At 42.6% G+C, this 27,102-nt stretch overlaps 1 protein-coding gene across 1 annotated transcript in view; it reads right to left on the bottom strand.

The window, feature by feature from the left end:
- Positions 1 to 27,102, bottom strand: part of LOC141164394 (ankyrin repeat and KH domain-containing protein 1-like) — a 200,983-nt gene that overhangs the window by 15,124 nt on the left and 158,757 nt on the right. The window contains exons 24-32 of the mRNA XM_073649568.1: positions 25,431 to 25,547; positions 23,868 to 24,033; positions 20,478 to 20,925; positions 17,936 to 18,079; positions 17,709 to 17,858; positions 10,469 to 11,919; positions 4,588 to 4,755; positions 4,018 to 4,260; positions 2,963 to 3,135 (exon numbers count right to left, since the gene is read on the bottom strand). Of these exons, the coding sequence (XP_073505669.1) occupies positions 2,963 to 3,135; positions 4,018 to 4,260; positions 4,588 to 4,755; positions 10,469 to 11,919; positions 17,709 to 17,858; positions 17,936 to 18,079; positions 20,478 to 20,925; positions 23,868 to 24,033; positions 25,431 to 25,547 (3,060 nt within the window). The remainder of the gene's footprint in view (positions 1 to 2,962; positions 3,136 to 4,017; positions 4,261 to 4,587; positions 4,756 to 10,468; positions 11,920 to 17,708; positions 17,859 to 17,935; positions 18,080 to 20,477; positions 20,926 to 23,867; positions 24,034 to 25,430; positions 25,548 to 27,102) is intronic.

The raw sequence follows: 27,102 nt of genomic DNA, 5'->3' as shown, positions 1-27,102 counted from the left end.
TTTTGTAAATATTCACGGGGCTGATGAAATTCCAAATGGGAGAACATTGAATTGATAGTGGACTATTTGATCCCCCTGAGCCACTGCGAATCTTAGGAACCTCCTGTGAAGTGGATGTATGGGGATGTGGTAATATGCATCCTGGAGGTAGATTGTGGCCATGACATGGTCCTGTCCTATCAGGGGGACCGTCAACCTGATGGATTCCATCTTGAATCGTTGATAGTGGATATATGGATTCAGTGGCCCTAGATTGATTACAACGCGGTGTGAGCCATTTGGGTTTTTTTATTAGGAAGAGTCTGGAATAATGTCCTGTGCCTATCTCTCTTGTAGGAACCAGGGATATCACCCCTGAGGACAATAGGTCTGTAAGACCGGATTATCATGGTGGCCTGACGACTCAGAGGAGAGCGGTGTTAATCTTATCCTCTCTGGAGGATAGGAGGAGAAATTTATTTTTACTCCGAACTCGACAACCCTCAGGACCCGTGGGTCTGAGCAGATTTCTTTCCACTGAGGGAGAAAACTGGAGATGCGGCCCCCGACTGTCCTGACGTCATGGTCTGTTCTGATGTTGGTTTTGGGAGAGAAAGATTTTTGCCTCCTACGTTTTTGGTAGCTCCATTGTCCAGTTTCGCCTTTACCCCTATATTGAGGGGTCTGCTCTTGGGAGAGACGAAAAGGCCTCTTCCTCACATTCCTAGGTTCCGGGAGGGCCTTCTTGTCTGAGGCCTTCTCTAGAAGATCATCTAGGGCTGGCCCGAACATGTATTTCTCCTTAAAGGGGATGGAACACAACTTAATTTTTGATGCCACGTTGCCGTTCCAGGATTTCAACCATAGGGCCCATCTTACAGAGTTTGATAGCCCAGATGCTCTTGCCGCCACTGTCACAGATTCTGCAGAAGAGTCTGCTAAAAATCCCGTAGCTTTCTGTAGAAGCGGTAGGGATGCCAAGATGTCTTCTCTGGGGGTGCCTGAAACTAGGTGTTCCTCCAGTTGATCTAGCCAACGAGCCATTGATCGAGCTACGCCCGTAGAGACTGCGTGTTGCCGAGGTCTCCCAGGATTTTCTGAGTAGTCCCTCCATTTTGCGTTCCAAGGGGTCTTTTAATTGAGAGGAATCTTCAAAGGGCAGTGTGGTTTTCTTTGCTACTCGTGCAATTTGGATATCCACTCTTGGGACTTCAGACAAGCGCATTCTGCCGTCTCATTGTCTACAGGAAATCTATCCCTTAACTCTGTAGGGGTATTTAATCTCTTTTCTGGAGATTCCCACTCCTCTGAGACCAAGTCCCTAATACTCTGGTGTATAGGGAACACTAATTTTTTCCTGGAACGTAGCCCCCCAAACATCTGATCCTGTACTGTTTGGGGCACTTTTTCTTCCTCGACCTCCATAGTTCTCCTTACTGCCATGAGGAGTTCCTCCAAGCTATCTGATGGAAAGTAATATGTCTCTCGTTGGGAGTTATCAGGGGTTGGTCTTAGTTCACCTTCCTCTGGAAGATCTTCCGAGATATACATCTCCTGAGAGTCTTCCTCCCCTCCCTCTGGCGGGCTAATTTTCCTCTTTTTGGCTGCTGAGGGAGTAGATGTAGAACCCTGACTAGGTGAGGGCGTAGGGAGAGTGACCGAGGCTAAGGAGGATTTGATCTCTTGACATACAATCCCCTTTATCTCCTCCATTAAGGAAGGTTGTTCCTGCCTGATCATCTTCTCCGTACAGTCCTTGCATAGGGGCTTTCCATGGGAGGACGATAGTTTTTTGTACAGATGGGACATCTGCGTGACGGTTTAACTTTTACTCCAGTTGCAGGTTCCTTGTCCCCCTACAAGAGAGGGGAGAAGGGGAGGGGAGCTATAATCATTTTTTCCTGCATCTGGGAGATGGACTACCAGTTACTGTGACCGAACCGGCGCTGGGCTCTACAGATGCAGAGCAAGAAGCTTCAACAGACATGCTTTTGCCCTACCTCTAGATGTCTTCCTGTTCAGGGCTCCTTTTATTGGCGACCAGACCAGCGCCTCCCTCTGTTTAGAGGGCTACTCCCCCGGTGTCCAGGTGAAGATTTCTTTTCACCGGCGGCATTCTGCTCTTTTTCCCCCATAGCTTTTTGATGCGGTCCACAGTGGAATGCAAATTGCCGGAAGTGACATCATCCACCGCCCGACGTCACTTTCGGCACCGCGGAGTGCGCTCCACATCCTGGAGCCGGCATCGCCCACGCATCCAGCGGGGGAGAGGAGGAGGAGATGGACCGGAGAGCTCAGAGAGGCCTCCAGTCAGAAGATCCTGCAGACCTTGTCCGAGAGCGCGGACTGCAGGAGGGGGTCCCGAATCCGGAGGAGACGGGAGCAGCGCCTTGAGGAGGAGAGGTAAAGACCGCTCGATGCTCCGCTGCCCGGCTAGTAGCTTTCCCCCAGTGCCTGTCGCCGGCCCAGCACACCGGGGATGACCTGTTCATCCCTGATAGGGACAGGAAATAACACTGGAGGGAGGAAGCGGGAGGGGCTATTTAAACCTCTTTGTATTTCCTGTCCCTATTAAGGTGGGGTTACATCTTCCTGTGTGCTGTCGTTGGGGGTTTTTAGAGAAATTCAACATGTTTATGATGCATACTTTTAATAAACTTAAAATAAAGCTGTTTGGACTTTAGCCTTTTGCAAATGCTGGACATCTCTTCATGGGGTTCACGACCTTTTAAAAACTTATGATCTAGAACAAAAGGACTCTGGTTAGCCAGTAACAGACATCTTACCTCTACATTACATTGTAGTTTTTCATCCCTCCCTTATTTAACTGCTTGTACCCATATATAAAATGCTTCAGCAATGGTTACCACATTGTACCCTCTACATTCACTGGTAGTAGGGAAGTGGCTGCTTTGAATATGGATGAAATATCTTTGTTTTCACTCAATTGTGGTCAATGGGAAAACTTACAAAACAAACTTACTTTAGAAAAGTCAACAGTGCTTGACGTTGGTCGATGGAACCCAGTGGAAGGATGTAATACTCCATATTCATCCCTTTCCATATACTGGTGTAGTGAAAACACAGAGTTTTCTGGTTGAGGTTGATGGAATACTTGGGCATTCATGACTGGCTGAGACCACCCAGAAAACACTTCTATGTTAAAAAAAATAATAATAATTTCAGCAATCATACATTAAAGATCTTACATTGTATAAAACCATAAAATGTTTCTAAAAGTTATAAACCAGACTATTGCTCCTAAAGAAATCATTGGTTTCCATTCATCAAGTAGAAGGCATTAAAATAGCCAACTCTTCAGATGCAAGGTAATGAACACCAGTGAAAGAGCTAGCAAGTTGTTAGATTTCATATATCACTTCCTTAGTGCCACACGTATTCTGCTGGTGGCTCTTACGGTCTCCAAATGAACGCTAGAGCCATCATTTAAACCAGAAAGATTCTGAAAAGTCAGTTCATCACAAAGTATTCACTAAGATTCCCTGCGCTTTCTCCTTTAGACCCAGCACCAGGTATGACAACAGCACAGACTCATTAAGACCGTTTTGCATACCAGTCTAAATGAAGGGTCTGCTGGAGTAAGATGCGCCAGACACTAGATTAAATTCCTATCATAAATTCATGCCACATCAGTTGAGTAAATTATGAATTTGTTGGCCACACTCAACCACAAACCACTTTGCTAAGCACCACCCAAGAGTTGCTGGACATTGTGTAAATGCCAGAAATCCCAAAAATGTTTGTGCAACTATGTAAGGTTGTAAAATTGTTGCACAACTTGATCAGTTCTCCGAGAGAATTCTGCTACAATAGGTGCTATAAATATGGCACATGACCACTGTAGCCTGCACATTCTGGCCATCTGGAAACCAGGCCCGAGAGGACCACTGTATCATATCAGCCCATCAATAAAGGAAACAAGAGGCAAGCAAAGTCATTTTTTTTGTTTTTAATATTTGCTGGTGATTTGGGAAAAGCTGTGAACTTAAAACATTTTGTAATTGTTCAAATTCATACCTGGCTCACTGTTGACTCCAAATGACCATATACCATTTTGTCCAACAGAAGTCGAGTAGGTGTTCCCAACGGCACAAGAGCCACTCTGTCGAATTCGTGCTAGCCTCTCTGTTCCAATAGGAGGTGGTATTTTGCGATCATTAGTAAAGTTTATTGGCTGTATTGGGCCTGACAACTGAGGATCAGTTGACGATGGCAGTGGAGACGTAGAGCCAGACAGAGCTGATGGACCAAGAGAGTGACCTGAAATATAGACAATGCTTAAATGTAGCTAGAAGAAAGGTCTACTAGCAGGACTAAGAATTACATCTTAAAAGGAAACCTGTCAGATTCATGCTGCCCAAACCACGAGCAGCATGAATCAGAGCCTGGCTGTGTGATTGCTACCAGGTAGATTTAAAAACCTAGCACTTTACAGTAAAACAATCCAAGCTGCAATCGCACATTCAGGCTCGGATTCATGCTGCCCATTGTTTTTCTGTTTTAGCTGCAAGAATCTAGCGACAGGTTCCCTTTAAATATGGCTTTATAATTTGTAAATAAAAATCATGACCCTAATGTAATACCTACATGAATTTGAAGAATTAGTCCAAGGATGCGGTGAAAAGTGTTGTCTACCAAAATTAGGGGAGCAAACATTATGTCCTTGCAAAAATGTTTGACTTGCATAGAGATTGGTTTCCAAGCTGTTCATTGATGGTGCCGAAATGGGCAAAGAGTTGTCAGAATCAAAGGATGCTGGAACGAAAATAAACAGCTTACAACACCACATTTACAGAACAACTGTGAAGCTCAAATACCGATCAATTGATTTCAATAGGAGGTGCATGTGCAGTATCCAGCTGTGGCCACGATAAAAAAAAGAAGCAGCTCTGCAATTTGGAATTGCCGGCTGGTACTACCGACACCGAGCAGCTGATCGGCGGCAGCGCCGGGTGTCGGACCCAGACCAATTAGACATTGATGTCCTATCCTAGGGATAGGTCATCAATGATAAAAGTAGTTGACAACCTCTTTAAAAGGAAATGCTTACAGAACTTACCGCATTGATGGGCCTGCAAAAAATAGTTGTGGAAATCCACATTGTGGTCAAAGAGGTTAGTAATTTCCAGTTAGCTGTATGTAAAATGGAATATTAGTATCAACAAAACGGGAAGGTTATTAAAGGAGCATATATAAGTAGCGTAGGGAGGAAGTCATGGCCAACAAAACAAAATGGTCAGAAACAGGAATCAGTGTTTGTGACACAATGTACTAATCCAGCAGTTTATTTTTGTTTTTTATTTCACTATCCTTTATATCAGTAATATATGTTCAGTGCTTTTTCTAACATGGCTCTGGTTGTCTCCTGAAGCATGTAACTGCAGTTGTGACCAGCTGGCTCACTACGGCTTCCTCCTTGTGACCAGCAGTCACTTTCTGAATGTAATTCTATGGTACGCAGAAGAAGGCTTTCATAGCCTAACATTAAAAAACAAAGTAATGGTCAGCAGTGTGAGCGGGCAAGACAGCGATGCAGTCACAATGGATGATTGGGACCAGAACAGTGCAAAAAAGGTAGAGGACATTGACCGGTAATTATTTTAATGCATTAACTGTGCATACATTACTGATAGCTAATGGATAGTGAAATAAAAATAAAACAAAAATTGTTGGATTGGGACTTTAAAGAGTAACCATTTTACATTTTTATTTTCATAAAATCAATACAACACATGAAAACTGGAAACATTAGTAAGATCTATTTCAGGGAAATCTGCTTTTATCTACAGGGGTTTGAATAACAGCTCGGCGTTAGTGATTTGGTGGAGGAACCAGTGCTACGGCCAATTCTTTTAAGTGTCCAAGGAGCCATTTTTCAACACGACATCACCAGGTCCCATTTGGCTATGCTGCTGTGCGCATACTGCATGCCCTAAATGTATTACCATGGCCTGCAGTATCCCTGGACTTGTCTCCCATCGAGCACATCTGGGGCATCATTTGTTGGCAATTTCAAAAGGGAGATTCCAGCAGTGGATCTTGAGGATTTGTGTACCCAAGTGCATTCAGCAGGGCACGACATTCCTCAGGCAACTGATAATAACCTCCCTGATAGCATGCCAAGGCACGCAAGTGAGTATTTCTGCATGTGGCGCTCACTCTCTGCTGAATAAAAGGAGATGTTTTGAAAATTGTATCCATTTTTTTTTAATATTGTTTGCATATTATTAACATGTTTATTGTCTATCCTGCGATTTCTGTATTATCGACTTTTCCTTCTTGGTGTTGCAATTACAATGTTGAGGAATGTATTTTACGGTTTTCAATATGTTTCTATGTGGGAAAAGAATGCGCCATTCAAAACTACAGCTCACCCCACAAAATACAAGCCCTCATATGGCTATGTTGGCGAGAAAATAAGAAAAGGTTATAGCTCTTCGAAGAAGAGGAAGAAATAACTAAAGCGCAAAAATGAAAACTGACTCAGATGGAAAGGATTAAAAGTTAGAGACTGCTTCAGGGCACTTTTTACTAAAATGCATGCATTAGATAATTTTTTTTTCAGTTGGGCTTCATTAAAAAATGTGAACAGTTTAGTTTCTACAGTCTATATGCATCACAGTACATAGGTAAACAGTGAATCAGTCAGCGTGTTTGAAGGCAGGGTTTATTGCTATGTACAGTGACACACAGAGGCTGTTGAAGCCAAGCAGTTAAATAATTTTAGTTAAACCCTACTAAATATTTTGCATTTACCGTATATATTCAAGTATAAGCCGACTCGAGTACAAGCTGAGGTACCTAATTTTACCACAAAAAACTGGGAAAACTTGTCGACTCGAGTATAAGCCTAGGGTGGGAAATGCAGCAGCTACTGGTAAGTTTCCCCATCCTGGTATGCATGGCACACTCCCATCAGTGCACACACAAAAAAAATAAACACTTGGGCTGTGTGCCCACGATGCGGTTTTTAAGCGTTTCTGCAGCAGCAAAAACGCTGCAGAAACGCTTAAAAAAAACGCTTGGTAGAAGGCCTGCCATGTTCCCCAATGATTATCCACATGTGCTGTGCACATGCTGCGAAAATTTCCGCTGCGGATTATCATTTCGGAAAAAAACGCAGCACTACCAATTATTTTGCAGAAGTGCTGCGTTTTCGCCGCCATTGACTTGAATTAGACCGCATGTATTCCGCTTCACTAGATAAGCACATCCGGAATACATGCGTTCAATGTGCGAATGGTACCCAGGTCTAGAGGGGAGGACCCTGGTACCATAGAAACTGTAAAAAAAAAAAAAAAAAAAGAATAAAATAAAAAATAAATATGATACTTACCTTCTGATGGCCCGCGTTGCACTCCTCCTCCCTTGCAGATCGCGATGGACTGGAGGACCTGCGCTGACGTCATAGTCATGTGACGGGTCACGCGAGGCTGACGTCGGCAGGTCCTTCAGTGTACCGCGATCTGCCGGCAGTCAGCACCGAGCGAAGCAAGACTCCGGGGGTCATCGGAAGGCAAGTATAGATTTATTTTTTGACATTCTCTTGGGTCACACTATATAAATCCATGCCGTTTGCATGGATTTATATAGTGTAGCCAAGTTGACAAGCACTTTCCAAGTGATGCTTCACATCTGCATGTCCCTGGCAGGAAAACGCATGTACAATCCGCATGCATTTTTTTCTGCCAGGGAGATGCAGAAACGCTCAGGAAAAATCCAGAGCATTTCAGCATCGTGGGCACATAGCCTTAAACTCACCTTCATTCCTCCTCTCTGCTCCACAACTGCATCCTGTCTGCCAGTAGCTCATGTCAGCATCTGAGCAGTGTATGATGTCACTACTATGCGCCCTCAGATGCGGAGGTGAACTGCCGGCATATTCACTCAGCTCCACACTGGGACTATCGGCGCGGAGAAGAGTGAATATTAATTTCCTTTTAGCAGCGGCACACGTGGTAGCTGCGGCAGCGGCTACTACGTGTGCCCCGCTCCTCCTCCGCCGCCGCGCCCCCCCCCACCGGAATTTCTACATACTCGAGTATATACCCGCGTATAAGCCGAGGGGAGCTTTTTGAGTCCAAAACACCGTGTTGAAAAAGGTCGGCTTATACTCTAGTATATACGGTAAGTTTGCGTGTTAAATGAACCTTGTTTTTCATCATACCCCTGATTTTTTTAATTTGGCAAGATGTAAAAAAGCTGGGTGAACTTCCTCGAACTTTGGGGTACCATAATTTTTTCCTGTAGTTCTATGCAGTTAAGTTTCCTGTTGCCAAATCTGATTGCTTTTGTTAACAGATCTTGGTATAGGTTATGAAATCTATAATGGGTTTATTTGCCCTCTGAAACCTTAAGGCTATATTCACATGTGTTTTTGCTATGTTTTTTTCCCGCAGGCAACACCTGCTCTCTTGGCAGCAAAGAAGCGGCTAATAAAAAGCATGTTTTGCTGCCTTTTTCAGGATCCCAAAGTTAAGCTTTGCTTCCACCACAGAAGCATGAACACAGGTAACCAATGGAAGACACATGTGAAACCATAAAAACATTTTTGGAAAAAAAGGCAGTTTGATCAAATTATTTAGTGGAAAAACATTTTTATGTCTGAAAAAATAGTGACTATTCTGAACAAAAAAAGTTCATATACGAGTTAATGAAAAAAATACAGATTTACAGGTGTAACAGCAGGGGGAGATGAATTGGTCAGGAATAGCTTACCTATGACATTGGCAGAGCATTGAGTTTGTAGGCCCCCCTTTACTTTTACACTTTGAAAAGCCCTTGAGATGGTCAGGTATTGTTCAATTTCACACCTTGGTCAGCCAATGTTCACTTTGCACATATCACTAATTTAATTAAACTGTAGTAATCCTAATTAAAAATTGTAATAATCCTAAACTGCCTTCTCAGGTGATGAGACCAAGACATTATGGTTTAAACTTGGGGGGGGGGGGGAGGGGGGAGGGGGGAAGGAGGGTGAACCGAAAAAAATAAAAATAAATAATTGGTTTCACATACTGCTGTACCTGCTTTTCACTAAAAACCCAGCAGTACCTTGTGCTTTTTGCTGCGTTTTTGCACTTACTCATTGCTTTCTATGGGTGAAGAAACGCTGAAAGATGTGACATGCTGCAGTTTTCAAGAAACACAGGAGTTTTCCAATTCAGTCAGGAAAAATAACCAATGTGTGTGCAAGAGATTTCTGAAATCTCATAGCTTTTGCTGGTACTATGAAGTACAGCTTAAAATTTGCATAAAAACACAGCAAAACGTGCAACGTGTGAACATAACAGCCCATTCACCACTGTATATATTGCAAATATTGTATTATGTTGATAACTATATATTTGCTACATTAAGGCTGTGTTCACCCGATGCGTATTTCATGCGTTTCCGCGGCGTTTTTGCAGTTGCGTAAACGCCGCGGAAACGCATGAAAAACGCATGGTAGAAGGGCAGCAATGTTCCCCAATGGAAATCCGCATGTGCTGTGCCCATGATGCGGATTTTTCCGCAGCGTTAACGCTGCGGTCAAAAATCCGCAGCATGTCAATTAATTTTGCGGAAACGCGGCGATTTCGCCGCCATTGACTTGCATTAGAACGCGCCAATTCCGCAAGACTGCATTTGTACTTGCGTAATTGGTGCGTTCTAATGTGCGGATGGTACCCGGGTGTGGAGGAGAGGAGAGTCTCAGCCACACCCAGGTACCATTAAAAAAGCTGTAAAAAGAAGAATAAAATAAAAAATAAATGTATTCTTACCTTCTGTCGGCCCGCACAGCGCTCCCGCTTGGTTCCCGGCACTTGCAGTGAGTTGTAGGACCTGCGGTGACGTCAGAGTCATGTGACGGGTCACGTGACGCTGACGTCGGCAGGTCTTTCAATTCAAAGTTGCCGGCAGCCGGGAGAACGGAGTGAGCAGGACAGCGCGGGCCATCAGAGGTAAGTATATACACTCTCTCGGTTCACACTGTATAAATCCATGCTGTTTGCATGGATTTATATAGTGTGACCTAGTTATCAAGCACTTTCCAGGTGATGCTAAAATCGCCTGGAAAGCGCTTGTCAATCTGCATGCGGAAACGCATGTGAATCTGCATGTGGATCCGCATGTATTCTGCAGGAAAAACGCATGCACAATCTGCATGCGTTTTTTCTGCCAGGGAGATGCAGAAATGATGCAGAAATTTTCTGCTTCATTTCTGCATCGTGTGCACATACCCTAAATGTGAATAATCATTTAAACTATAAATTATGGGATAAAAAGGTTATTAGAAGTTTTGTGGAGTACTTGGTAGTAATGTTGCAGTTCAGTGATTACTAGGTTCATACTGTGTCCATTGAATGCCAGAAGAGTGACCTTCAGACATGTTTGACTATCACATGACATATATACCAGACAGACAAGATTGCTGTCAAAGCTGCTGAGGGACAAAAGTGCGTTCTCGGCGGATATAAAATCTTACCCACTGATCCAGATGAGCGTCTTTGCGGAGATCTGAAACCAGGTGGATTATTCACAATTAAAGAGTGAAAATTTTCAAGCATGGTGGTATCTGGACCAGGTGTTTGGTCAGTTAGGAACTGGTTAGTCGTTTCTCCAGATGAATGACATCCTCCCCAACCTTGACCGCTTGGTACCTGGTTAATGTGACTGGAAAACTGATTGTTAAGTGCAGGAACGAATGGTGGTGGCAACTGTGTACTTGTCAAATTCAGATGTACTTGGGAATTGTTCATAGACTGAGCTGAAAGGGTTGACTTGATATTTGCTTGGGGGAGTGAATCTTGAATATTACTGGACTGAGAATCTGTAACAAAGAGAGCATGTTCATCCTGGTGAATGAGTTTTGAGGGGATCATAGAGTTTAATGGACTCCTATATTGCATCCTATGCAATGCATATGGCTTATTAGAAAATTGTGGAACTCTGCAATTGTCGTCAAGTTCTGCAGCAGCTTCAGTCATATAAACAGCAACCTTTGGTTCATTCCTATCTGACATGGTACCCGAAAAGGTCTCCTCCTTCACATTTTTATGTGCTGATGAGGGACAAAATGGTATTTGGTCACTTGTAAATGAGCAATTATCGGGCCAATTCACCCCAGATGAGGAGCGGATTTCTGTTGACTGATCCAATGGGCGCACTGTTCTTTGGACTGTAGAAACACCTTTTGTATTTGAGTTGTTTTCTGCTTGCCCCTCAAAGACTGCACTAGTATTTACCACATCATTTGTGGTTGTAGATGACATGGAAGAAACTGAAGTATATTTGTTTGTTGTGTTAGAGGATATGGGCACACCATTGCTGGTTTTGGGGTTGCAAGAGAATAACTGCTTCCTGATGGATGAAGGGCTGTCTCTTATGCTTGAATGTTGAGAAATATCAGTTAACTTTGAGGTAGAAATTGAACTTCCAAATAAGGATTCATCAGTCTGTGCAGATTTATCAGTTTCTTGCAATGTATGTTTTGGAGAAATAATTTTGCTACTTGATCTCACAGGAAATGGTCCCCATGTACAGGGAGATGGTCTAAAAGAGCCTCCAAGCTGGGTAAATGGTAAGTGAGGGTGTCTGATTGGTTGCATGGGTTGGGCTGTTAGAAGCGCAAATTGTGGATGGCTAGAAGACATAGGAAGGGGTCCATGCAAAGGGAGGTGCAAATTTTCTTGGATGTTTTTGGTCTGTTTTGGAGACTGATAAGAGGTCAAAACTCTAGCCATAGAAGATGTTGCTGTGCTAGACATAAAAGAAGGACTTTTGTTGGTAGACACATTGCCTGCCCCAGATGAAGAACTTAGTGTCTTGGGAGCACGAATCAGTCCCTTTGGTATCAAGTCTTCAAGTTCTTTTGCAGGATCTTGAATCAAGGCATTAATCAGTTGTACCACGTATCTTGTGGATTCTGTACCACCTCTGAGGTAAAAAAAAAAAAAAAAAAAAATAAAAATTTATAGGTGATTAACATACAATAACCATATATAAACACTCACTGTGCAAGTCTCTAGCGCCTGACGACTGCAGAAAATGCACAAACCCCACAAAGGATATCAAAGCATTAATGAGACTGAGCATCAGATCTTTTCTGTTTCAGGCTTAAATAGAAATAACCAATAAAGTGTTCCTAGGTTAGGATTAAATAGACACTATGCTATCAATTTAGAAGAGAAATCAGTATTAGCACATCACTGAAATTTAGAAATTTTATGCGTTTTATTTTCTTGTTCTTTTTTGATCCAACAAGAACTTTTGTTCAATCTAGAATCCAACACTACATGCCTTAAAAGTCTGACCTCTTAAAGGGAACCTGTCATGTCCTAGCTACCTTCTACACTGCCCCCATAGCGTTCTTCGTGATGCAATGTGCATCACTAACAAGCCGTTTTCATGAAAACTGGTGCAGCTATAATGATTTTATAATCTTTAATATACTTAGATCCTACCTGCTCGTTCAGTCATAGGGGTGTGCTTGTCATATTCAGTCATGGGCGGGCGCAGCATTCACTCACTCCTGGCGGCGCCCATATATTTGAATCCTGCTCCCGGCAAGCGCTAATATTGTAAGGCGCAGGCGCACTGGTAGATGTCCGCCCGCTTGCTGTGTGATTACCAGCTACCACGCGCGGGAAACATAACTTATGCGCAGTGAAGCTGGTAATCACACAGCCTCACTGCACAGGCAGCAGGACATCTACAAGTGCGCCTGCGCCTCACAATATTAGCGCTTTCCTGGAGCAATATTCAAATAGATGGGTGGCTCCAGCAGTGAGTGAATAATGCGCCCGCCCATGACTGAATATGACAAGCACACCCCTATGACTGAACGAGCAGGCAGGATCTAATTATACTAAAGATTATAAAATCATTATAGCTGCACCAATTGAAAATGGAAAAAGCTCGTTAGTGATGCACATTGCATTACTAACAACGCTATGGGGGCAGTGTAGAAGGTAGCTAGGACGTGACCGGTTCCCTTTAAGGGCACCAGAAGGAAGCTATAGCATGAAAGTAACTTACATGGCCTCCATAACCAATGGGACTAAGGTTGTGGCTGCTTACAACTAGCTATCCGACAGGTAAAAATTAAGTCTAGCTGAATAAAAATATTCATTCATGACATGACTAAAACTGCATAAATTTACAGTTACACCAGAAACTTGCTTCAAATATTACATTTAGATCCAGCTTCAGTGAATCCACTTTTTTGCTTTCCAATTTACCAATTAAAGAAGCGCTCCTCCTCCCATCAAATTTTTTATCCTCTTGCTATATTGCAGTCATCATATTATATAGCTGTACCTGCAATTGCTCATTTTGCCTTTCTACTCAGCTAATTCTTCTCTTTTCTATCATTAGGTCTATTACATCACGTGATTAAAAAAGGACTAGCTGAATCCTTCTAAGAGTCAGTCACTGCAGAAGTGCCCGGCAGGGGAAGGAGTGCAGCAGCTGGGTCAAGAGTTGAAGAGGGGAATGATTTCTGCAGGGACAAGATACTCCTGTTTCTATATAGATCAGAGAAAAGAGAAGAACTAGCTGAGTAGAAAGGGAAATCAGCAATAGCTGGGCTGTGGAGTCGGAGTCTGTGCCCATTTTGGTGGAGTTGGTATAAAATGGAAAGACTCCGAAAATATATAATAAATTGGGTTAAGTAGTTCAATGCAGGATGTGCTGTAAATTTTTTCATAATAATTTGGGAAAGTTATGAAGTGTCCTATACAGGTCTGTTCTATTCCTGATCTAAGGATCTCTGCTTTTAGCGGAGATAAATCTGTGCTGCACTTTATGTACATGCTCAGTAGTGAAGCAGGGCTGTGGAGTCGGAGTCATGAGTCAGGGAAATTGACGAGTTAGTGGGTTGGCTAACGGATTCTCAGGCCTTGATTGCAAGTACACAGTGCAATATAATATGATGACTGCAATATATTAAGAGGATACACATTTTCATGGGAAGAGTGCGTCTTTAAAGGTCATGTCAGGTACTTGAACCTCAATTGAAGAATCTAGTCAGGCAACACACAGGATAAAGCTGTATTATAAGCATGTAGGACAACATCTCACTGCCATTACAAAATACATTATAATTATATACAGTACAGACCAAAAGTTTGGACACACCTCATTTAAAGATTTTTCTGTATTTTCAGGACTATGAAAATTGTTCATTCACACTGAAGGCATCAAAACTATGAATTAACACATGTGGAATTATATAGTTAACAAAAAAGTGTGAAACTGAAAATATGTCTTATATTCTAGGTTCTTCAAAGTAGCCACCTTTTGCTTTGATGACTGCTTTGCACACTCTTGGCATTCTCTTGATGAGCTTCAAGAGGTAGTCACCGGAAATGGTCTTCCAACAATCTTGAAGGAGTTCCCAGAGATGCTTAGCACTTGTTGGCCCTTTTGCCTTCACTCTGCAGTCCAGCTCACCCCAAACCATCTCGATTGGGTTCAGGTCTGGTGACTGTGGAGGCCAGGTCATCTGGCATAGCACCCCATCACTCTCCTTCTTGGTCAGGTAGCCCTTACACAGCCTGGAGGTGTGTTTGGGGTCATTGTCCTGTTGAAAAATAAATGATGGTCCAACTAAATGCAAACTGGATGGAATAGCATGCCGCTGCAAGATGCTGTGGTAGCCATGCTGGTTCAGTATGCCTTCAATTTTGAATAAATCCCCAACAGTGTCACCAGCAAAGCACCCCACACCATCACACCTCCTCCTCCATGCTTCACGGTGGGAATCAGGCATGTAGAGTCCATCCGTTCACCTTTTCTGCGTCGCACAAAGACACGGTGGTTGGAACCAAAGATCTCAAATTTGGACTCATCAGACCAAAGCACAGATTTCCACTGGTCTAATGTCCATTCCTTGTGTTCTTTAGCCCAAACAAGTCTCTTCTGCTTGTTGCCTGTCCTTAGCAGTGGTTTCCTAGCAGTTATTTCACCATGAAGACCTGCTGCACAAAGTCTCCTCTTAACAGTTGTTGTAGAGATGTGTCTGCTGCTAGAACTCTGTGTGGCATTGACCTGGTCTCTAATCTGAGCTGCTGTTAACCTGCAATTTCTGAGGCTGGTGACTCGGATAAACTTATCCTCAGAAGCAGAGGTGACTCTTGGTTTTCCTTTCCTGGGGCGGTCCTCATGCAAGCCAGTTTCTTTGTAGCGCTTGATGGTTTTTGCAACTGCACTTGGGGTCACTTTCAAAGTTTTCCCAATTTTTCGCACTGACTGACCTTCATTTCTTAAAGTAATGCTGGCCACTCGTTTTTCTTTACTTAGAATTTGTATTATGGCAAGAAAAAAGCAACTAACAGTCTATTCAGTAGGACTATCAGCTGTGTATCCACCTGACTTCTGCACAACACAACTGATGGTCCCAACCCCATTTATAAGGCAAGAAATCACACTTAATAAACCTGACAGGGCACACCTGTGAAGTGAAAACCATTTCCGGTGACTACCTCTTGAAGCTCATCAAGAGAATGCCAAGAGTGTGCAAAGCAGTCAGGTGTGATGGTGTGGGGGTGCTTTGCTGGTGACACTGTTGGGGATTTATTCAAAATTGAAGGCATACTGAACCAGCATGGCTACCACAGCATCTTGCAGCGGCATGCTATTCCATCCGGTTTGCATTTAGTTGGACCATCATTTATTTTTCAACAGGACAATGACCCCAAACACACCTCCAGGCTGTGTAAGGGCTATTTGACCAAGAGGGAAAGTGATGGGGTTCTACGCCAGATGACCTGGCCTCCACAGTTACCAGACCTGAACCCAATCGAGATTGTTTGGGGTGAGCTGGACCACAGAGGGAAGGCAAAAGGGCCAACAAGTGCTAAGCATCTCTAGGAACTCCTTCAAGATTGTTGGAAGACCATTTCCAGTAACTACCTCTTGAAGCTCATCAAGAGAATGCCAAGAGTGTGCAAAGCAGTCATCAAAGCAAAAGGTGGCTACTTTGAAGAACCTAGAATATAAGACATATTTTCAGTTTTTTCACACTTTTTTGTTAAGTATATAATTCCACATGTGTTAATTCATAGTTTTGATGCCTTCAGTGTGAATGTACAATTTTAAAAGTCATGAAAATACAGAAAAATCTTTAAATGAGAAGGTGTGTCCATTTTACTGGAAATATGAAGCCAATTAGCATTTCATAGGTAAGACACAGGCATTGCTAAGGTTCAAGCACAGATCAGCCTTTTAATGACACCTCTACAGTCATGGTTAAGTTTTGAGCCTGACAAAATTTATTTTTTGCAAAGTTTACTGCTTTGGTGATTAGAAGACCTTGTAGTTAGATGTTTCTCTGATTACTAGAGTACCATTATAAGAATTTCACAAGTTTTTACGCTTGTACTGACATACATCAAGTTTATGTAAAGTCAGTATTTAGAGCTGATCCTTAATTTTCAAAGATTTCTGCAATTTGCCCTGGAATGGATATTGGCTTCAGGGTAACATCCTGACTGATGACAGCCTATACTTACCCAATTAGTGCTTGGGAATTTATCTCAAATTTGTGTTTTTGTTTATCCACTTGCTGTTTGACGATTATGTTCTCAATGGGATTAAGATCTTGAAGTTTCCTTGCGATGAAACCAAAATTTCAATGTTTTATTCACGGAGCCACTTATCACTTTTGATCTTGGGGGATTTTTACATTACATACCAATCTTTATTCATAGCAGTGTTATTTAAAATTTGTGAATGAGCCCACTGTTGTATGAAAAGCCACTGCCCGCATGAATGTTCTCAGGATGCTTTACTATTGGCATGACAGAGTAATCCTGGTAATGCTCATTTTTTTCAGAAATTCTTCCAGATATCTCAAGCAGACTGAAGAGGGCTTAATCATAGAAAAAATATCTTTACCCCAGTAATTTATAGTACAATCCCTGTAATTCACTTCAAGAAAAACAAGCATGGAAGTGGCTTCTTTCCTTCTTTTCTTGACTCCAGGTCAGCCTCTAAAAGCCTTCATCTCACTGTGCCTGATGCCATTCGTGAGCAAGCTCTGCACTGGTGTTGAATCTATCCCGTAGCTAAATGCTCTTTAGGAGATGGTCATGGCACTTGCTGGACTTTCTTGGGTGCCCTGAAGCTTTCTTCACAGCAATTCAATCTCTCAGATTTTTGTGATTTAATAAATGGCTGATTTATATTTGCAATTCATCTGCTCACTCTTCATAATAATCTAGAGTTAATGTAAATTGCCACTATAAAACTGAAGCAGCAAACTTTGTGGAAAAAAAAAGTCTGACAGTCTAAACTTTTGGTGATGACTTAAGTAGAGTGGTACAACATGTAGTGTAGGACGTTACCCATATTTAGAAAAGTTCCATTTGATGTTTCCTGTACAAGGCGTCCCATACTGGACCCCTAGGAAGCTCAAGTCCTCTACACAAAGTCATTTTGAGATCTAAGCAGCTCTAATTTTTATATGTAAAGAAGATATATTTTTATTACCTACTTAATTTTCTATAATTATAATTCTATCATTTTTTATTTTTAATTATTTTAGGATGGAGATTTGGAAGCTTCGGAACCAATAACATTTTTTTTCCTATATACTTAGGGTCTCATGTTACAAAGTTTCAGCCTACAATGGGCATTTCAGTACAAACATGGTAACGTCAAGGACCACTGTACACTTATGATGTAATATATTCAATACATAGTAAAGTCCCTCCATAAAATACCTTATAGTAATCATTCGCTCTCCATTTTTATCTTTTTGTTTATCGACATCAATGTGGGCCCCAGTGACATCTTGAATTGCAGTGATATTACATCCACCTCTCCCCATTATACGAGATACTACAGAAGCAGGAACCGACAGCTTCTTTGATCTGTAAAGAGACAATAATCTCTACTAAAAGACTGAAAACATTTATATATGTATAAAAAAAAGTGACAAATCACTGACCTCCTAACAACTTCTTTCCAACCTTCTTCTCTCCGCTGTCCCCTTTTAGGGCTACACGTGTTCAGCTTCAGATTCGGTAATGTAAGTGGAGGGGCTTTGTAATTGGATGATGAGGGCGGCCTATTGCTCGAATCATTTTCACTTCTATATGTATGCAAGTTATAAAAATTAGAAGTTCAGGGTAAATCATTTCCACATTAGACCTAACAATGTAGAGTACTAATTGGTTACTGATTGCATAATACAATACACAGCCGTCGAACAGCCACCAATCCACTAACTATAAAAAGGAATTTAAGACTATATCTAAAAAGGTAAAATTTCTTAATCATGTGATCAAAAAAGTCAAAAGCATGAGAACATTTGTGCAGTGTGAATTGCAATTGTCAGTCGAGCTGCTGATTGATGTAGCTTTGCAAGTTAAAGGGGTTTTCAACTTTACAAAACTGGTCACAAAACGCTTGTATATTGCATACACATAAAACATAGCAGTACTCATCCTCCCAGGATCCAGCGCTGGCTGTCCGCCACTGCTCTGGTGATGTCACGACTACAGCTTACAGCCAATCACCGAGCTCAGCGGCTATGCTGATGTGGACGGCGGGAGTTTCTAAGCTCTGTGGTGTAGTCAGGACGTCACTGCTGCAGCAAAAACAGAGACCTGAGCAGAGGCAGAGAGCCCGCACTAGACTCCGGAGGGAGAGTACCTGCTGCGTTTGATATTTTACATGTATAAGAGCATTTCAGGACTAGTTTTACAGAGGGGTTTTCCACTGTAATATGTACAGTTAGGTCCATATATATTTGGACAGAGACAACATTTTTCTAATTTTGGTTCTAGACATTACCACAATGAATTTTAAACAAATCAATTCAGATGCAGTTGAAGTTCAGACTTTCAGCTTTCATTTGAGGGTATCCACATTAAAATTGGATGAAGGGTTTAGGAGTTTCAGCTCCTTAACATGTGCCACCCTGTTTTTAAAGGGACCAAAAGTAATTGGACAATTGACTCCAAGGCTATTTCATGGACAGGTGTGGGCAATCCCTTCGTTATGTCATTCTCAATTAAGCAGATAAAAGGCCTGGAGTTGATTTGAGGTGTGGGTCTTGCATTTGGAAGGTTTTGGTGTGAAGTAAACATGCGGTCAAAGGAGCTCTCCATGCAGGTGAAACAAGCCATCCTTAAGCTGCAAAACCAGAAAAAAACCATCCGAGAAATTGCTACAATATTAGGAGTGGCAAAATCTACAGTTTGGTACATCCTGAGAAAGAAAGAAAGCACTGGTGAACTCATCAATGCAAAAAGACCTGGGCGCCCACGGAAGACAACAGTGGTGGATGATTGCAGAATAATCTCCATGGTGAAGAGAAACCCCTTCACAACAGCCAACCAAGTGAGCAACACTCTCCAGGAGGTATCAATATCCAAATCTACCATAAAGAGAAGACTGCATGAGAGTAAATACAGAGGGTTCACTGCACGGTGCAAGCCACTCATAAGCATCAAGAATAAAAAGGCTAGACTGGACTTTGCTAAAAAAAAACATCTAGAAAAGCCAGCACAGTTCTGGAAGAACATTCTTTGGACAGATGAAACCAAGATCAACCTCTACCAGAATGATGGAAAGAGAAAAGTATGGCGAAGGCGTGGTACAGCTCATGATCCAAAGCATACCACATCATCTGTAAAACACGGCGGAGGCAGTGTGACGGCTTGGGCATGCATGGCTGCCAGTGGCACTGGGTCACTAGTGTTTACTGATGATGTGACACAGGACAGAAGCAGCCGAATGAATTCTGATGTATTCAGAGCCATACTGTGTGCTCAGATCCAGCCAAATGCAGCCAAACTGATTGGTCGTCGTTTCATACTACAGATGGACAATGACCCAAAACATAAAGGCAAAAGAAACCCAGGAGTTTATTAAAGCAAAGAAGTGGAATATTCTTGAATGGCCAAGTCAGTCACCTGATCTCAACCCAATTGAGCATGCATTTCACTTGTTAAAGACTAAACTTCAGACAGAAAGGCCCACAAACAAACAGCAACTGAAAACCACCGCAGTGAAGGCCTAACAGAGCATCAAAAAGGAGGAAACACAGCGTCTGGTGATGTCCATGAGTTCAAGACTTCAGGCAGTCATTGCCAACAAAGGGTTTTCAACCAAGTAATAGAAATGAACATTTTATTTACAATTATTTAATCTGTCCAATTACTTTTGGTCCCTTTAAAAAACAGGGTGGCACATGTTAAGGAGCTCAAACTCCTAAACCCTTCATCCAATTTTAATGTGGATACCCTCAAATGAAAGCTGAAAGTGTGAACTTCAACTGCATCTCAATTGTTTTGTTTAAAATTCATTGTGGTAATGTCTAGAACCAAAATTAGAAAAATGTTGTCTCTGTCCAAATATATATGGACCTAACTGTATTTATTTTGCCAAAAACAATATGGTCAATGTGGTAGTAAGGCCTAGTGCATAATAGGACATGAAAGCAGCAATCACATTTTAAAATGTAAAAAAAAAAAACACCTCACCTTGGGGAAATCTTAGGTGTTCCTACTTTGGGTTTTTCTTCCCACTTGTTGAGCAGTAATGAACACTTTTTTACTCTAGGCGTGTTGATTTCACAGTTGTTAAGTTCTTGGCTCCCATTGTGAACCTGGACTTCACTGGTGCAATCATTAGAATCCAAGATGACAAAGTCACAGATAACCCCTCCAGCAGCTTCTACATTTTCATCAGCCATGTCATTTTTATCAGATTTTTGCCGCGCTTTAGACATATGCTGGTCAGGGTCAATGAGCTGCATGTTTGAAGGGAGGTCTTTGATTTTGCTTTTTTTATTTTTCTGATTAGTGATTGGTGTAATGATTACATTGCTCCTTTTGCCAAACACATTTGTAAACGTAGTAGACGTTGCAGAGATGCCAATTGTAGTCATTGTTGTTGCACTTGGTGGCTCTAGGGGAAAGTCATCTTCCTCTATAGTAAGAAAAAAAAAGTGAGAGCAATAATTCAAGGTTGTGCAGGAGGGTTCTCTTCCTCCAGATCGGACATCGGGCATGGAGAAAGAGCTACCATAGCAAGTGTCCAACACCAGGCATGTCACGCATGAGCCCTATTCTAATTTTTCGTGTGTAGATAAAAACTGGAATGAGAATAAGCGCAATAGGGTCTTATCCGGATTACAAAAGAGTACAACGGGATTTGCTCACCTGGGTGTGGGAGGGTGGGGGTCTGAAAGTCATAACCCCTTTGTTAGCTTGTAAGCAAAGACAGCTGCTGCAGATCCACCAAACATACTAAGCAAACTTGGAGATGAAAGTGGATTGTCCTGATGAAGAGGTATGATCATCTCAAAACAAGTTGACAAATAAAACCACATCTATACCGCAACCACTCTCCTATCGTATATTGGATTCTCGGCAGCGCAGTTTTACATCCACTTTCATCTCCAAGTTTGCGTACTATTCTAATTTTTAGGACGCGTGCACAATACTTGCTGAGCAGGTGGTCACCTCAACCGCCAGGGTGCACAGCGTGCAATTGGGTCTCTCCACTCCCTGTGTCAGGTGAGTAGAAAGAAAATAACTGAACAAATTGTAAACTAATATTTTGTGCAAGATTACAATAATCCCAATTAGCTGTAAACATCACAGCATACCGACATTATCTTAAGTACAGTAGTTCACAAAATACCTAAAAAACATCTTGATGATATTTGATAAACCTTACCACTAGCAAGAGGGGACAAACCTTTTTTAATTGTTTGAGCCAACAAATAGATTTGAGATATTAAACCATTAAAATATCTTTACATAAAGAAAACCATCACCATCATCTTGCTTCAGCAACGCACTGCTCCTCTCTGCTTACTGGGGGGGGACTAACCCTGAAGAGTGAGTTTGGACCAGCATCACGGTCACACTGCTCGTCTGACCTGTATGTGCTTTCATGATGCAAGCAGAGGCAGGTCTGTCTCTATGGCAGAGTAATGTGCTGGCACTGAGCCCGGCATGATCCAGTGATCTGGCCAGCTTCTGAGCAGTACTTTCCTTCCACGCGTTAAAGTATACAGCATGAAGCGCACACTTCATGTATGGGAGACCTATGTAACGAGTAGTACACAATAGAGTATCCCTCTGCTCTTGAGACTCCAGACTTAAGAGCTAAATTGCAAAGTTGCTTGTTTTTACAAGTGCATTACAATTTTACCCATTTACTATGGTGCGACAACCCTTTAAAGAGAAACTTACACAATTTAATTTAAGCCCAGTACCTCCTCCAATTGCTGCCGCTCCACAGATTCTAAATCAGTTCTTGGTTTTCTGCTGCGACCTTCCATAACAGGTGCAAATTTTTGCTTTAACCAACTGGGCGTATACCACAGAACTGAGGTACACTGCTGAGTTTTGGATTGGCTAGCTTTAGAGGAAAAAAAAAAGCAAACTCCCACGGTATGCGCAGTTAGTTGAAGGGAAAACTTGCACCATTATTAAAAGGAAGGAGGGGGCATGACTTTGGAAAAGAGGAGCAACGAAGAATAAGAAAAATTGGATTATTTTTACTTAAACAGTGAAAGGCCCTCTTTCAGGAGATCAATAAGTGTCTTTGTAATGGGGCTGCCTTCACTGAGGCTTTGAGAGGACAGTTTTTATAAGGACTCGTTCACATGACTATTTTTAGGTCTGAGAACTGTCAGAAAAGAAGAAAAAAAAAAAAAAAAAAAGACAGCTTTCGGACCAGTGTTATTTAATGTGACAGTACAGATGAACAATTTTTTTCACAGACCAAATCTGCGTGTGGGGGAGGGGGTGGAATTGCAGCGTGCACTAGTTTCCCCTGTAAATTGGATGAGACTCACCCATTCAAATCAATGGGTGTGTGAAAAAGATTGGATGCCATAGACCGTATAGCATCAGAGTTTTATGGATAAATTGCAAATTTGTGGCATAGGAAACTGTAAATGGTCTTGTAAATTATTAAAGCAGCACTCCACCTTGGTTTTGCACTCGCAGTGCAATCCTATATACGCAGAGACAGGCAATGGAGGGGATGGAGAAATGACTTCCTCTTCCGCACCGGAGCTGTGATTCTGTTTTGCGAGAGGACCGGAGCACAGCGCACTGTCAGAGCAGAGCTGGAGCAGAGTGTCATTAGATTATCGCATCGGATGCCATATGCTATTGTGATTCCAGCCTAATAGTGATTTTCGCAAGACTAAGTCAAGTATACCTTTGGAAGGGGTGGCGTGAGAATAACTTTCAGCTATTTTTCCAATAATGTAAAAGTATTTTTTTATTTATATTTGAGCCCCAAGTCATATCGTGATGAATACTCTGGTGAGTTGTCCCTCGTGCTTAGGATTTCAGAATTCAGTACTGGACAACCACTACCTTATCACTTCAGCATACTCGTCTCCAGCAGTGGCACTGCTCCAGAAAAGGTGTGTGTTGCTATTCCCAGCAGGTCATGGGACCTTTGCAGCCAATCAGCAGCTGCTGATAGGCTGTGGCTCATCCATATTCTGGCGGACATCTGTTATGATAAAATGACCGAGGCTGCAGCTGATCAGTTTGGTCAGAGCGGACATCACATGACCAGCTGGTAATAGCGGTGCTGACATCAATGGAAAGGTGCCGCTGAGGGAGAGGAGTAGATGGTTTTAATATTAAATGGGGTACTGAAGTGATTAAGCACACGACTACAGCTGAGCAAAAGATACAATTTCAGCTTTAATGATTGGGTACAATTTAAAGGCCATTTGTCAGTAGGATCAACGTCTATATGGGCATGCAGGTCATAGGAAGCTGAGTAAAATTATACCTTGATATCTGTGATCAGATCTTTTATGTCAGAGAAATCCACTTAATCTAACCTCCAGTACACACTAGAAATACCAACAACTCATAAGAAAACCTTACCCTCACCACTGGGGGCATCATCTTCAACACCTAGCTCACACGTCTCTGAAAGTTTACAGTCATCATCTCCAAGTTTCTTTTTTTGCTCTTCCTTCTTTTTTTTCCTTTTCTCTTTTCGTTTCTCTCTTTTAACAGCAAGAGCTTGTTTGCGACTTTCTTCTCTTGACTTGTTTTGCAACAAGAAAAAAAATAAAAAGTTGTTTAACGTATTAATCTTAAAATCAATTGGCTTTAATGTAATCTAATATATATAATAGTCTTATCCCGTCTGTCTGTCCTTCTGTCCAGGAAATCCCACGTCGCTGATTGGTCCAGCCGCGGCCAATCAGCGACGTGGGATTTCAGAAAAAGATGGCGGCCGTTAGCGGCTCATCTGCCGCACGGAGGTCAGCGGCGATGCAGCCGGGAGATGACCGGGAGATGACCGGTGCGGCCAATCAGCGAATCATATTAGTGAGGACCGGGGAGCGGCGCTGCCTGTGCGGGTACTTCCGCTGTGAGCAGCCGGGAGATGACCGGCTGCTCGCAGCAGAAGTACCCCGACCGGCGGCGCCACTGACCTCCATGCGGCTACCGTCAGGAGAACAGCGGCTAGGGCCACTGATCTCCTGACGCCAAGTGTGAAGGGAGGACCGGTGAGCAGCGGCGCCGCCGGTCGGGATACTTCTGCTGCGAGCAGCCGGTCATCACAGGCAGCGCCGCTCCCCGGTCCTCACTAATCCGATTCGCTGATTGGTCGCGGCTGCTGGCCGCGACCAATCAGCAATATTGGGGCCAAATTTAAACACCGCTCTGCTGATTGCACCCGGTCGGCCACATACATATTCTAGAATATCAGATGCGTTAGAATCGGGCCACCATCTAGTCTCTAAATAATTATGTAACTATTTAAATGTTAATTTTTCTCATTCACTTCACATACTGATCCATTTTCTGGGTTGATTGCCTGGAGCAGCTCTTCAATGCCCTGACTATCATGGCACCATAGTCCTATTTCCTTTCCTTTTCCTGGCTCAGCATTTCTGCAGTCTATGTAACTGTCTATGACTCCCCTTTTACCTCCCGCGGGAGTGTGTAGTCACATGACAACCAGGTTCTCATCCGCTTCACTCAGTACGGCTACAGCAGTCACGATTCCACAGTCTGCAGCCACACATGTTCTTACCATTTTTTCTTTTTTAAAACTATAGCATTACTGGTAGCAATGAAAAGTAGATAAAAATGGCCTGTTTAAACAAATTTTCACTTTTCTTTGTGATGTTTCCCAGATCATTTTAAGGAAGTAGTGGAGATTTGGGAAAACAATAGGAGTAGTGATTAAAGAGCAGCAGAATAGCAGCAGTAGTAACATGGGAGTAGTGGTAATATTGGTAAAAAGCTGGCAGAATTAGCATGTAAACACTTAATCTAAGATAGAAGAACAGCAGTGCTATTTATTTTGGAAAACTCAAAAATGACAGAGTAAGTGATGGGAAGTACATTTTAGTGGCAGTAGTGCATTCTACAGCCTTGTACTATCTGCATACAGATGTTTTACCATCGGCATAAAGTATGATCCGTTACCTTTTCCAGGTCAAGCTCCTTCAGCAGAATACTGGCATTTTTATTTGCCTCTGCAGCCTGCTGGTCTTTTGCTTTAACTATTGTTTCCATGCACTGATGACATTTCTTCAAAAGATCCTGGAATATACAATTTTCAGATTTAATTTACATTAACATAGAAAAACAAATCAATATATGAAAAACCTTGCATTGAGGTGTCTGTGTGAGCTCCATGCTATACCTAGTAAATTCACTGCAATCCTCTGTGGAGACATTATCTCGCAAAATATGTTCCATAGAGAGGAATCTGCCAAGTACACTTGGGAAGCGCTCAGATGCCACCTTTGAGCGTAGCCTATAAAGGCAAGGTGAAGTCGTGGACTTGCATGGCTGATGACGCGCGACAAAGATCTTAGAGGCTGCCTACTTCACTCCCTGTACCAGACTGGCTTTTTGGAACCTAGGAATAGCCAACACCCCAGAGATGCTCCTTCGCACACTCCATACTCCGAGCAAATCACCTACTGAATTGTCAGGACCAAGGCAGATAGCTGTGAAGGCCTTGTCACAGGCGTGGTTAAACTCCTAAACTCTGCACAGCCCGATCGAGCCCTGAAGAAAACCACACTGCGGGAGCTAGTGTACCACTCTGATGACATGGAGAAGCATCTGTCTTTATGAGTGCCAATGCCGACCTGTCCGACCACCAGTAAGAGACTTCGTCCACTCAGTCTTCGAGAGCTTATTTGTTATAGATCTTGGGCACAGTTGGCAAACAGGGGCCCTTGCTAGTCTGTCGCCTACTGAATTTGCACAACTGCTTATATGTAACCTGGATAGTGGATTCCTTTTGAAATAGCATCCAGCCCAAGTATACACTATGCGCTGCTGCCATCTAGAGACACGGCTCCGTTACGGCTCAATGGACATTTTATACCTAAAGGCTGGCTGATAGTTTAGGACTTACAGGGTCTGCAGCTTAACACAACTTTGAAAGGTGCAGAAGCACTGCAACCAATTTTTGTTCTGTGCTCAGATCCTTGCCACCTTCATCTTGCATAAAGAAGCACTCCTTCTCTTCTCAAAGTTTTTATCCTCTTAATATATTGCAATCATATTATATAGCACTGTATCCTTACAATTGCTCATTTTGCCTTTCTACTCACCCAATTCTTCTCTTTTCCATTAGATCTATGACCTCACATGATTACAAACAGACTAGCTGAATCCTTCTAAGTTCTATGTAGTAAGAGGAGGTCAATGGTCCTGCCAACCGTTTCCAGGGGAGCAAACCCAAAAGGAAGACCTGACCACGGTCATCTTTCTTCCACTCTCTTGTATACACACCATCTAGGCCCATACTATCTTCCATAGCCTCTTTACAGAGATCCCTAGGAAGCTTTACAGTATCATAAATCATCCAAGCTCATTTGGTCTCAATACAGACACCAGTTCTGGCGGTGAAGCAAACGATAGCCTATGACACTCTAGCTAGATTTTCAAAATATGCAACTTGTCTGCATCCATCAAATTCTAGTCTATCCTTTGACCTATTACATATTGCACCATATTGACTCGTGGTTCCTTCTATCTCATCCTCCCTGTGCCCCCTCCCCCCAATCCCACCCCATCACTTCACCACCCTTCACACTGTTTAACCTCAACTTGATGCCACCCACCCCAGTATAAGTGT

This window comes from Phyllobates terribilis, unplaced genomic scaffold (genome assembly GCF_046119375.1).
Source record: "Phyllobates terribilis strain yellow unplaced genomic scaffold, ASM4611937v1 Scaffold_10__3_contigs__length_209671492, whole genome shotgun sequence".
In the NCBI taxonomy this organism is placed as follows: Eukaryota; Metazoa; Chordata; class Amphibia; order Anura; family Dendrobatidae; genus Phyllobates; species Phyllobates terribilis.
Note: the sequence above shows the minus strand (reverse complement) of the source record. Positions and strands in the feature narration are given on the sequence as shown.